General features: G+C 35.7%; 2 protein-coding genes and 1 non-coding gene across 3 annotated transcripts; 1 reads left to right on the plus strand and 2 right to left on the minus strand.

Annotated features, from left to right (window-relative positions):
- Positions 1 to 2,745, minus strand: LOC110865001 (dolichyl-diphosphooligosaccharide--protein glycosyltransferase subunit DAD1). The gene is made up of 5 exons (XM_022114181.2): positions 2,580 to 2,745; positions 2,457 to 2,504; positions 1,353 to 1,440; positions 1,208 to 1,251; positions 1 to 312 (listed from the first exon to the last, which is right to left on the minus strand). The coding sequence occupies exons 1-5, from the start codon at positions 2,670 to 2,672 to the stop codon at positions 229 to 231; spliced, it is 357 nt and encodes a 118-aa protein (XP_021969873.1). The 5' UTR covers positions 2,673 to 2,745; the 3' UTR covers positions 1 to 228.
- Positions 2,746 to 2,827: 82 nt separating this feature from the next.
- On the plus strand, positions 2,828 to 2,901 carry TRNAI-AAU. Its single transcript has one exon. It is a non-coding gene; the product is annotated as a tRNA-Ile (tRNA).
- A 1,435-nt stretch (positions 2,902 to 4,336) lies between these two features.
- LOC110944530 lies at positions 4,337 to 5,601 on the minus strand. Its single transcript, XM_022186190.1, has 3 exons — positions 5,194 to 5,601; positions 4,892 to 5,123; positions 4,337 to 4,797 (listed from the first exon to the last, which is right to left on the minus strand). The coding sequence occupies exons 1-3, from the start codon at positions 5,599 to 5,601 to the stop codon at positions 4,337 to 4,339; spliced, it is 1,101 nt and encodes a 366-aa protein (XP_022041882.1).
- Between the last annotated feature and the right edge of the window lie 6,861 nt (positions 5,602 to 12,462).

Raw genomic sequence — 12,462 nt, forward strand, 5'->3', positions numbered from 1 at the left:
GAAGATAAAATTTTTTTCAATTGAAAGAATCTCATACACAACAATTCAAATATGACTTGACATTCAAAATTTCAGATATTCAGGTTTGCTATGTGATTGATATATGGGTCTAGATAAAAGTTACTTTGGCAAATCAAAAGGTCTGAACAGTGAATTCTGTATGTATCCGAGTCTCATGTAGCAACAACCTAAAGATATTCAGGTAATTCTCAATATCAGATACACAAGTTATCCAAGGAAGTTCATGATCACTAAATGCAAGACCAAATTGCACAGAACAAAATCCGCAAAAGCGCGCTCAGGAGGTAAATCCTGCAACAATTTGATAAGCAAATTAGCACATGTCAAGATTAAGGAGATTGCAAATGAAGGTATGGATCATCATGCACAATGTTTTGACATCAAAATAATTTCAATTTCGCCTTCTTAATATCAGGAATACATGTTCTGGGAACAACAGTTATAAAAGAAGGCAACCCATGTGGGTCCATTCGGGTAATGTTATTTTTAAGAGCTATATACCATTTTAGTCCCTATGGTTTGGGCCATTTTGCCAGTTTAGTCCAAAGGTTTTATTTTTCACCTGTGGGTCCAAAAAGGTTTCACCGTTGTCATTTTAGTCCATTGGGTTAACTTCATCCATTTTTTCCGTTAACGAGAAAGCCAATTCGGTCATTTTATATGACGGAATTGCCCTTCTAGTTAACAGAATTACATATAAAATGACCGAATTGGTCTTCTCGTTAACAGAAAAAATGCATGAAGTTAACCCAGTGGACTAAAATGGCAACGGTGAAACCTTTTTGGACCCACATGTAAAAAATGAAACCTTTGGACTAAACTGGCAAAATGGCCCAAACCACAGGGACTAAAATGGCATTTAGCTCTATTTTTAATCTATAATGGGTCAAAACTCAAACGTCGACCAAAGAAAACTTTAAAAGCATAAGACATTCAAAATCATTTTATTAAAAAAATAGACGATTAAAACAACATAAATCTATAATCATTATTGACCCGTGACTAAGGTTTAACTACTTTTTTCGGGCAAAATATGTTTCGAGTCAACCCATCCGTAGCAAAAGGTTGCCCGTTTGGACCTATTACTTAACCCAACCAACCCATCCATTTTGCCACCTATACAAATGATGTGACCTTGATCAAAACTGTTTGAAAGTATATAGCTAAAAAAGAACAAAAAACATACCTTGAATTCCTTGTTTTCTTTGTTTACTTGGATACGAAGACAGACTGTAGCCAAAAGAATAAACAAATAATTTTTCAAGACATGATTACCCTGACTGAAACAAAATGTACCCAAACAACATATAGTCAAATGTGTCTAATCTTACCAGCAAGAACGGCTGTCCCTACACAAGAGAGTACGCCTGAGAGAAATGAGTTGAACGGGAAGGAACCAACAATGGCCATGTAACCCACCTGGTAATAACCAAAACACGTGAAATCCATCCAATGAACTTGCTTTATTTATTTATAACTAATAAGTAACAAGTGTTGCCTGACAAATGAGAAATTATGCATAAATTATTTTCACTCACGAGCCGAGCTCGAGTATTAGACATAGAGCTCAAAACGAGCCAAGCTCGTGCTTAGGCAAACTCAGATATAGCTCGACTCGATTACTATCCCCAAACCTATATGTAGAACTAAAACTAAAAATCCTAACTATAGCCCTACACCATTGATATTAAGGAGAAAGTTTATCTATCGCCCCCCATACCAAAAGCCCATTTCGATACTTCCACATATAGCATAATTGCAAAATTGGTTTAAAAAAGCGAGCTTAAAGCGTGAGGCGATGAAGCGCTAGTGTTGTCGCTTTTTTTGCTCTGAGGCGACAAATCACGTGAAGCGTTTTGAAGCGCGCTTTAAGCCAGAAGCGCCATTGGTTTGAAGCGACCCTTCGGCCCAATCAGGTCAGAATTAGGTTTTTAATTTAGGCCCAATAGTCTCTAATAGGGTTTAACTGAGGCCCGCTACCCTAAAAAAAGAACGTTAGTAAACATCTTCAGCCACTCCCTCCCTCTTCTCCATCGATTCTTCATACTTTCTCCAATAATCGACTTTAATTTATGTTTTAATTATGTTTTTTATTTGTTAAGTGTGTTTTTTAATCATGTTTTTGTGTTTATTATTGATTAACAAGTAGAATATGTCATATTGATGTGTACAAATATTTTTTTTATTTTGAGCCCTTCGTATACGTGAAGCTCTCGCTTCGTGCTTGAAGCTTGGCTTAAAGCTTTTGGAACCAAATAGCTTCAGGGCGCCTCAGCGCTTTTTTAAACCAAGATTGCAAAATTAGAAAGTCTCTACAACTAGAACAATTCAATCAAACACTGAACGTCAACGATTTTATTATCATCTAATCTAATCACGCTACTAATGAATGAATTGAAACAAAACAATAGATATATAAGAAAATAACAGATTACCTGAATCAGAGCGGTGAAGACGGCAAACATAACGTACAGATCTATGATCTGAAATTAGAAAATTGGCTTAATTAAATAAATAGGAAAATTTAGGTAAATTATAAAAATCGAGAAAATCGGAACCTTGAGATTGGTAGGGGTAGCGGAATAAGCAGAACGTAGAGAGTGAAAAAGAGCATGTGCATCATCTTTCGTCGTCACCGTCGACTTCCCCATTCTATTGTTTTTCCGTCACACAGAACTCAGGCAGTCTTTGTTTCTTCACTGTGTTCAGTGTTCTAATGATGAAGGATGAAACGAGAAACCCTAAAATGGGCAAAAGATGCGTACATAGTAATTATATAAATAGTTGTTAGCCAAGGAAACAAAAAGGCCTATTAGCTCAGTTGGTTAGAGCGTCGTGCTAATAACGCGAAGGTCGCAGGTTCGAGACCTGCATGGGCCATGTTCCATTATTTTTGTTTGACTCTTTTTTAGTTAATTTCTTTTTATATGTATAGTTAACTTTTTTATTATGTTTAGATAAGTATGTAGTCATTTTTATTTTTCATTAGTTAACTTCTTTTTATATTTAGATCTATAGGCAAAAGATCAAATACAAATAATCTTAACATACTAAACATACAAATTGAAGGAAAACCCAAAAAGACAAGGTGGCATTTTTGTAATTACCACCAACTATCAAAGTTACAACCAAAAATACCTAAAAAAAACACAATTTTTTTTAACATTTTTATTAAAAAATCGCTACATTTCGTTAGCAAAAAAAAAAAAATTTGGCTGCTACTAAAAGTAGCGATTTTTTAATAAAAAATGTTAAAAAAATAAAATAAAATAATTTGTGTGTTTTTTTTTTTTTTAGATTTTTTTAGGTTTTTTGAGGGTTTAGTTTTTAGCATTTTAGCTTGGGTGGGGGGGGGGGAGGGGTTAGGTTTTTGGGGGTGGGGGTGGGGGGGTGGGGGGTTTAGGTTTTTTTTTGGGAGGGGGGACTGGTTAGGTTTTTTTAGGTATATTTGTAGAGTAACTTTGATAGTTATTGATAATTACAAAAATGCCACCTTGTCTTTTTGAGTTTTCCTTCAATTTGTATGTTTAGTATGTTAAGATTATTTGTACAAGAACTTTACCCTAGATCTATATAGCCATTTTTTTATTAGTTAACTTTTTTTTTATATTTAGATATAGTGCTTGGATCATCTATAATACATAATTCACGTACGAAGTATATGCGAGAAGGAGTGGGTGACAAGTGTTACTGACAGGAAGAGTAATTTAGTATTTTCTTAAGTGAGCTAGTTTCTCTTTGGGTTTTCAAACAGATATAACTTTTTCATACATTAGTATTTTTTGTTAGTTACACTGTATTAACAGACATTTCATTCTCTTTAATTCGAGCGGCCTATTGCTATAGTTTTCTTAAAAAATTATAAGATTTTGAATACTCATTACATGATTGCGTGATTTTTGAATAAATAGTACAAGACTAAGTGATTTTGAATACTCATTCAATATTCAACACAAATCATTACGTGATTACACATTCAGGGTATGTTTGGCAAAAGTAGCTGATAGCTGATGGCTGGAAGCTGTTAGCTGGAAGCTGGTAGCTGGAAGCTGGTAGCTGGTAGCTGTAGCTTTTTAGATACTAAGTTGTTTGGCAGAGTAGCTGGAGCTTTTAATAAAATGTATAAAATGACCAAAATGGGCATAACTAAAAAAACATAATACTAAACGTAATCTCTCTCTCTCTCTCTCTCTCACACACACACATATATATATATATAAGTTATTTCTCAAATGAATAAAACATGATCATTTTCAATTAAATAAAATATAGTTATTGACAAACAATCATAACATAATATAATACTATTAAATCATTAATGTCGTGCATTCCATGTCAAAGTAGCAATTTCGTTGCGAACATGTTTCATCTCATTCGATGTTCCTTCAAATAGACCGCTAGTGCTTGTGTCATTATTACGAACATCATGCAGTTCATCTTGTGGTATGTAGTTTGGATGTTGCTCCATTGCGGTAAACATGAAATCTTCTTGAGAATTACGTATATAGTTATGCAATGCAAATGTAGCCATGATAACATCAATTTGTGTTTGCACGCTATACTTGGGCATTTTACCAAGTATCTTAAATCGTTTCTTTAAAATTCCAAATGACCTCTCAATATGACTTCGTAAAGATGAATGCGAACGGTTGAAAGCTTCTTGCATATTATTCGGGGGCTCTCTTTGAAATTGAGATTGATGGTATCTTGTCTTGGAATATGGAACAAGGTATCCTTTTCTATCTGGATATCCTTTATCAACCAAATAATATCTACCTAATAAAGGAGTTGAAAAACAAAAGGCGTTAGAATTTATTAAAAGTAACATGAAACAATTCCAAATATATATGTAAGTAATTCGAAATATTACCTTCAGGTGGTTGTGGGAAGTTGAATTTACTATTTTGGGTCGCGTTAATGAAAACACGCGTGTCATGTGCTGACCCCTCCCATCCGATCGATACGAATGTGAAACACATATCGAAATCACATGTTGCCATTACGTTGAAAGTTGGTACCCCTTTTCTACCAATATAAGGTAGTTGCTGACTCTCTGGGATGCAGGCCCCTATGTGTGTACCATCAATACATCCAATACAATCCTGTATATAATTTGAACATCAGTCAAGTAACAAAGTACACAAGTAGGAATGACATTAATCAATTTAATACCTTGAAATACGGCATGTATCTTTTGTCATTCAAGATTTGAGGTGGTACGAATTGAAAAGTCGGATCTTTTGGTTTTATAACGTCACGTGCTAGACCTTGAAAACTTTTACCTCTACCAGCTATTGCCTCTAGAACTTCATGAAAGGCTCTACTAATAGTCTCCCCAGAACGTTGAAAACGCTCCCCAACATCCCTGTTAGATAAACCCAATGCCAATGTATACAAAAATATCCCCACCTTCTCACAAGTTGACATTCTATCACTCGACTGCAATCCATAGTTTGATTCGAGCTCTCTGCATAATTTTGTAAACACGTTTGGATGCATTCTGAATGCGTTTACACATCGTATAGGATTTCCATTTAAAACTTCCATCATCCAAGCCAGTCCCGTTTGAGGTGATGTCATGCATGGTTCCTTGTACATATGCTTATAATAGTATGCAGCAACTAGATCACATGTATATGTTGAATCCAACAAAAAGTTATAGCAATGCACTTGGGCGGGAGTTTAAGGCCGGGCGTGGGGCGGGGCTACCACATGACATGGCGGAACCTCATTGGCCAAGAACACTAGCCCTTTAAATTAGTTTTTTTTCCACGCCACCCAACCCACGCCCCACCATATCCCTTTGAAATTGACTTTTGGTCTTGGGTGTCCCATAGTCCACGTGTCGCACCATGCCTCCAACCCACGTCCTACCATACCCCATGGTCTTAGTAACCAAATTCAAGAATACGACCGATACGATTGATTGGTATGTGTGCCTCTCTTATTACTTTTTTGTATTCCATGTTCTTCGGATACAATTCGATCCTTCTACGGCGAAATCTCGATTTGTGGAAAGCCTTCGATGGCTTCCTTATGAAAACAAATAACTTTGAAAATAATCCACCCAACAAAAGCACAACGACAGAAACAAGGTTTTTAAAATCATAATACTATATTAAAGAGGCATATTATGACTGAAAATCAAAACACTCCATGTATGCATATCATAAAGATGGACAGGGAAATTTTTTTTATTAATTTGTTTGTTATCCCAATTTGTTCAACTCAGATCATATTATTTCAATTAAAGTGCCATGGTAACCTTCAATCTACCTAATTAATATATGCATCAGATCATACTATGAGCAGTCAAACTAAGTGCCTAATTGAAGTAAACACACACAGAGACCATTATCCAGGCTTTTGCTTCGATCGATCCTTTGATAATTCATATTCCAGTTTGAAAATTGCAACACGCAAGAAGACAAAAGATGATATTAAATTCAATTAAGTAAGAAAATGCGTACCTGTCTTTTGATTACGATCGATCCTTTCTTCAATATGGAATAATGAGGATTGTAGGTTATTTAAGTAATTTAAACCCTAAAAGCTTGTAGGTTTTTTAAACGCTACTTCCACCGGCGTTTCAAAAAGAGCTTTTCAACTAATCTAAAAGCCTGAAGCCTGTTTCAACCAAACAAAGCTTTTATTGGGCCTGGAGCTTTTTCTTTAAAGCCTGAAGCTTGAAGCTCCTAAAAGCTCCTAAAAGCTTGTTGCCAAACATGCCCTCAATATAAATCTATTACGTGATTACATATTCAATATGATTTGTTATAACTAATGTTATTACAGTTATGCTTATTACGTGATTACAAATTCAATAATAAGAACTTGATTGTTTTATGCTTTATTATGTGATTCAATCTCTAATATATGACATTATGTGGTTATTATAGGTTGATTTGGCTAATGTTTGTATATAATTAATCCTTAATAGGTTATTACACACGAAAATTAGGTATCCCATATGAAATGTTATGTATTACATGTTTTGTTTTTACGTAATTACTCAGTGAGGTTTCACATAAATACTATAATGAAATCACGTAATCACGAAATGGGTATTCAAAATCATGTAGTCACATAATAATACATAGTCAACTATTGTTACGTTTAATTCCGAATGATGCTACACGTGGGAACCATCCAATGTGCAGGGTGAAACTTTTTAGTGAAAAAAAGGGGTTCGACGTAAATAGGGGAGTTAAAGGGAAAGAAAAAAGGTTGTTGCGATCAAGAAGACAGCTGCAAAAAGGGTTTGTTGACTAAATGACAGCAACATGTTATAGTGATTGAGATTGAGATTGTGATCAACAACAACAAAAACAAAACCATAGCAATCAAGGATCAGTGGTTGTAGGCTTGATCAAAGGAGAAAACCCAGGTGTAGTGCAGTGTTAGATCGGATCAACAGCAGACTTCAAAGGTGCTGAAGTAGCGGGTTTGATTAAGGTGGAAGAGAAAGGATGTTGCCATGTTTGTAATTGATGGTTCAAGTGTTTGGACAAGTTTTGGGTGTGATCCTAAAAGAGTCAGAAACAAGGGGTGTTGTGTTGTGTCGGCTGCAACAAAGGTGTTGATGCAAAGCGAACACAAGAGACCGAGTATTAAGGTGGAAGAACTTCAGGTTTTACTTGGTATTCAAGACCTGGGAGGAACTTGACAAGATTAGGTGGTGGTTGTTTGAACTAATCTTGTCAATACTCCAAAGTTGGAATATGCTAACTGGTTTAATTTATTTTAGTATGAAGATTTAAGATTTGTACTACTTTTATTTTGTTTGGTTTCCTTATAAGAGTATGTTACTTGCTCTCCAAGAGGTTGTTTAGTATAAATAGGGATTATAGTTATGGTTTATGTACCTTCAATTTTAATCAAAGAGTTTTTCTTGTTAAATTCATTATTTGATTATGTTGAAGAAGGTCTGATTTCCAACACGATCCATGAGCTTCTTGAAAGCTTCTAATAAATAAGATCACAACTTGATTAGATCAACCAAAAACACGACCATTAGTTGATAATGCTAAGATAATGATTAATGTTTTATGGAAACATCCATGAAATCCTTACAATACATAGGATTTAAGATAGAGGAGTATCATATCTGTAAGTCGTAGTGTGCTAAAATACGCTTACAGTTTCACATAATAAGAAACTTTGACAAATATAGTTGTGATACATAAAACTAAGGAATGAGTAGACCATGTTGTAATCGTTTTATTAGGCTCAAAGGTTAAGGTGACCTTGTCCAAACAGATATAGGCCCAAACTCTATTACTAAAGCTCTAAGGGCCGTTGTGGGTAATCATATGTAAGAAGTAACAGTTGGACCAACATTGATCCAAAGCTACAAAGAAATCTAGAAGAACCTGAATGAAATGTGTTAGAATAGCATAAAGGCTGTAGCATGTCCGTTCACCACAAAGTATTGATCAATGACATTATCCAGAATACTGTACTAATTAAACCCTATGATAAATTGTTTGTTATAACATCATTCTTAGATATAGTTGAAATGCATACATTTAAAAGAAAAATTAGACATTCACGAACTCAAATACCATATAGGAGCAGTCCATGATGGATAACAACTTGTGAAGTCTTCACTTACAAACCAAAAACAAATCCTTGATCTTTTATGCATTTAAAAACACTAGAATACTAGGCATTCATATAAAAAAACATTTAAATTTATTCAACCTTCAATCATAAACCTGGCTTAAGAATGAAGGAATAGTTTTTACCTCTCCAATGCCACTACGTCATTAGAAGTTAAAACTTTTTAAGTACACGAACAATGGTCAAGTTATGCTAGTTATTTTATTGTATGACTATTGAGTTATCTTTTATATAATTCTCAAGTCCCAATCGAAAATCAAACCGAATAGAAAAGTTGAAGAAAAGAATTTAGATCGAATAACTCTCAATCTTATTAATCAGAAAATAACTCAAAACTGATTACAAACTCTCAAACCATAACTCGGTTTCTTTGTAGTCTCTTCTCTCGACACTTGTTTCTTTAATAATGCCTAACCCTACCTTGGTTTATATAGGCTAACCCTAACTTGGTGACTAAGACATTACCAAATAACCTTAATTTGGTGACCAAGACATTTACCAAATATAATTATAATGTAATTAGGAAACATAACCAATTATAACAAACTTGTCAACATTGATCTCTCAAGTTCATCGACTTGTGACTTGAACTCCTTTGTCACCCTTTTTCCCATCACCGACTTGTGACGAGTTGGGAATTACCGCCAACAATCACCCCCTTAATTTCCGACTCGAAATAGGTAAGCTTTAACATGTCTTCTTTATCTTGATTCTCATAGAACGCATGTTGATCTCTAGCTGTGTTTTTCGGATCCTTCCTAGCTCGAACATTCTTGCGACCTTGTACTCGACTAGTCCTTTGAAAACGACTCGTCCTTTGGTCATAAGAACTCGCACCACCATTAACTCGGTTGCGATCTTGAGCAAACACTAGCTTACTTGGATTATAATGTGTTCCCTTAGAATTTAGGCTCATCTTGATTCAAACCTCGCGACTAAAACATGGGTAGCGACTTCTTGAAGAAACTCGATCAGCCCTTTGATCTTCTTAGCAATCCTCTTATTGGTCTTGATCCTCCTGTTCGGTTCTTCCTTGCCAACTCAAGCCTCAGGCAAACCCAAACTCATTCAACCCGAAAAAAATTACTTGATCAAACCAACTTGTTTAACCCAAGGACTTTGACCTTGCACATTCAATTCTGATTATAAATCAACCTGCTTGTCGATTTAAAACAAACGTAGCAGCAACCAAAGTTGTTGAACAAGAAACTTGTTTGAATTAGATATACTCTAACCGACTTGTGATGCATGTAAGTGTGTATATGTTTTAGATATATATTTTAAGCCCTTTTTACACTTTAGCCAAGTTTTAAATTTATAAAACACGATATTTACTAACACTAAACACACATATGGGCAAGTGCACCCATCGTGGACATAGTATAGTGTTGGTAAGATACCGAGGTCGTCCAAGGACACAAGAGCTTTTAGTACCGGTTTATCCTCAACGTCTAATCAAATCAAAATGTTAGAAAAAGATTTTTTTAAACTAAGAAAAATAAAATTAACTAAATGCTGAAAAATAAAATAAAAATAAAAACAGATAGACAAGATGAATCACTTGGATCCGACTCGTGTGTTAGTATAACCTTTGATTATTTTCGCACTTTTGCACTTGTTTAAGAGATTATCTTAGTTATTGTAGTAGGCCCCTCTTTTGAAGGCGACGTTACCCTCAACCCAGTAGTTTGAGTCAGCAAGGATACAATCCTAAAGGGTCGGATTATTGAAAGATAATTAATTAAGTTATTAATGCAAATTATGGTAGGCCCCTCTTTTGGAGGTGACGTTACCCTCGACTAAGTAGTCTGAGTCAGCAGGGATACAGTCCTAAATAGCCGGGTTATAGTATTAATAGTAGTTAACTTATGAGGGGATCAAAGAGTTTGGACCCCCGCCATCCAATACCTTTGGGTATTGAAGGAGGTCCTACTAAAATTGACCCAGGTCCCTTGTAGGACCTCTAAACGCTGAACAAGGGCAAGACCCTTACCAAACCGTTCCCTTAACCCCCGACCAGGTAGCCAACATACCTCCATATAGACCGTGGAGATATGAATGGTGAAAATCTTTTATTTTATATAGACAGTAAAATAATGCCAAGACACCACGGACAAACGATAAGGAAGAATCACCTTCAACATAAGAAACTAGTTATTAAAGTCATTAATACAAAACCAATTAAGAAGTGCAAAAGATTAAAAATAAAAAGTATTACACTAAACACTTGTCTTCACCAAGTGATGTAAGAGACTTAGGAAAACATGGCATTGATTGTCAAGAACTCTTACGATCAGTCTTGGATCCCGAGATGACTCACACACTCTATGATGGACAATGGATGATGGTGGTGGATGATGGTGTTGTGATGGTGATGGGTGGTGGATGAAGTGTGAGAGAGGTGGTGTGCCAAAGGATGAGTTGCAATGGATCCAAGCACTCCTATTTATAGGCTGAACAGAAGCCTGGGCACGACCCCGTGCCCGTCTGACACTATCTCTCCTCATTAATTGTAATTTGCAATTACAATTAATGCGCCTGCAGTACTTTGGGCACGCCCCCGTGTTCACTGGGCACGGCCCCGTGGTGAGCAATAGAAGCTTCTACAGGTTTGTCTTTTCTGCTGCTTCTTGCGCACGACCCCGTGCTTGCTGAGCACGGGGCGTGTTCAGTCTTCTGTCTTCTCTGTTTTGCTTGGGAGGATGCTGTTGAGGGGTCGGGCAGTCCACTTTTGTTCCCTTTCTTGTATTTATGTTAGATTTAGCTGTCTTTTTGCTTCTTTTGTTAATTTGAGCTCATTTAATCCTGAAAATACAAAAGGAAGACAAAAAGTACACTTTTTCCAACATTAGTACTTAAAAAGGGTTAGTTTTATGCCTTATTTGATGTAATTTATATGTTGCATTTTACACACATCAACTTGTTAGAAAGTGCCAAATTTACCCTCTCGCTCCAGTCCGTCAAAACGAATACCAACTGATTAGTCTTGAACAACTTTTCAAAACCGAATTGTCTACTCGCAAATATGATCGCGAATCCTTCGCGTGAATCCGAATAAAAATAAATCTTGAATCGAACCCACTTGTCCAACCCAAAACAGCGTTTAATGATTTAATCTCCTTGTTGAATCAAAAGAAAAAAATAACCTTGACCTTGTTTTTTTTTCTCTTTTTAATCGTAACTCAAACAACTTGGGTTGACTTTTGAGCTTCCTTATTGTTTTGGTAAAAAATCAGGCTAGGATAATGCAACCAAATCTTTGTTGTGAGGAATGATGCTTGAACACATGTATAAATAACTTGCAAATGAAATGAACAATTGACACAAGGATTTATACGAGGAAAAAACCCTTGATCAAGAGTTGATCTCCGGCATAAAAAACCTCGGGTGATGGAAACTACCGATCACCAATTAAGATTAAACAAAAGATTGTTACAACTCGGGATGATAACAAGCTTGTTACAAGGATCACTAGCGTGCAGAAGTGCAAAAATGTATGAAATCGCTAAGTAAACTGTTGAGAGATATTGAGAGCTGTTTCGAGAGTGTGTGTTTGCTAAAATAGCCAAGTGTTCTAACTCAAGCTTGTTATCCCCTTTTAAAATTAGAAATGACTAAAACAACTAACTATCCGCTAAATGTGCAAGCTTCCCACGATCTCCATAATATTCACAAGGGCCAAGCACGTGCGGAATATTGAGAGCATATTCTCCAAGAATATCGGTAAGACTTGGTCCATGCATATACTCCTGCAAAACAAGCTCACATACAAGGTAGACAATCGTTAGTGTAAGGATAACAATGAGGATCCTGAATCCT

Source organism: Helianthus annuus, chromosome 6, assembly GCF_002127325.2.
Source record: "Helianthus annuus cultivar XRQ/B chromosome 6, HanXRQr2.0-SUNRISE, whole genome shotgun sequence".
Taxonomy (NCBI): Eukaryota; Viridiplantae; Streptophyta; class Magnoliopsida; order Asterales; family Asteraceae; genus Helianthus; species Helianthus annuus.

What these genes read in the sequence shown, in the direction of transcription:
- LOC110865001 (XM_022114181.2), bottom strand. Translation starts at nt 2,672, where the DNA reads ATGGGGAAGTCGACGGTGACGACGAAAGATGATGCACATGCTCTTTTT. An exon ending in TCTTCACCGCTCTGATTCAG is followed by an intron (nt 1,441 to 2,456) that starts GTAATCTGTTAT and finishes GGTTATTACCAG; the next exon opens with GTGGGTTACATGGCCATTGT. An exon ending in AAGAAAACAAGGAATTCAAG is followed by an intron (nt 313 to 1,207) that starts GTATGTTTTTTG and finishes AAATTGTTGCAG; the next exon opens with GATTTACCTCCTGAGCGCGC.
- LOC110944530 (XM_022186190.1), bottom strand. Translation starts at nt 5,601, where the DNA reads ATGACATCACCTCAAACGGGACTGGCTTGGATGATGGAAGTTTTAAAT. An exon ending in GATACATGCCGTATTTCAAG is followed by an intron (nt 5,124 to 5,193) that starts GTATTAAATTGA and finishes AATTATATACAG; the next exon opens with GATTGTATTGGATGTATTGA. An exon ending in CTTCCCACAACCACCTGAAG is followed by an intron (nt 4,798 to 4,891) that starts GTAATATTTCGA and finishes CTCCTTTATTAG; the next exon opens with GTAGATATTATTTGGTTGAT.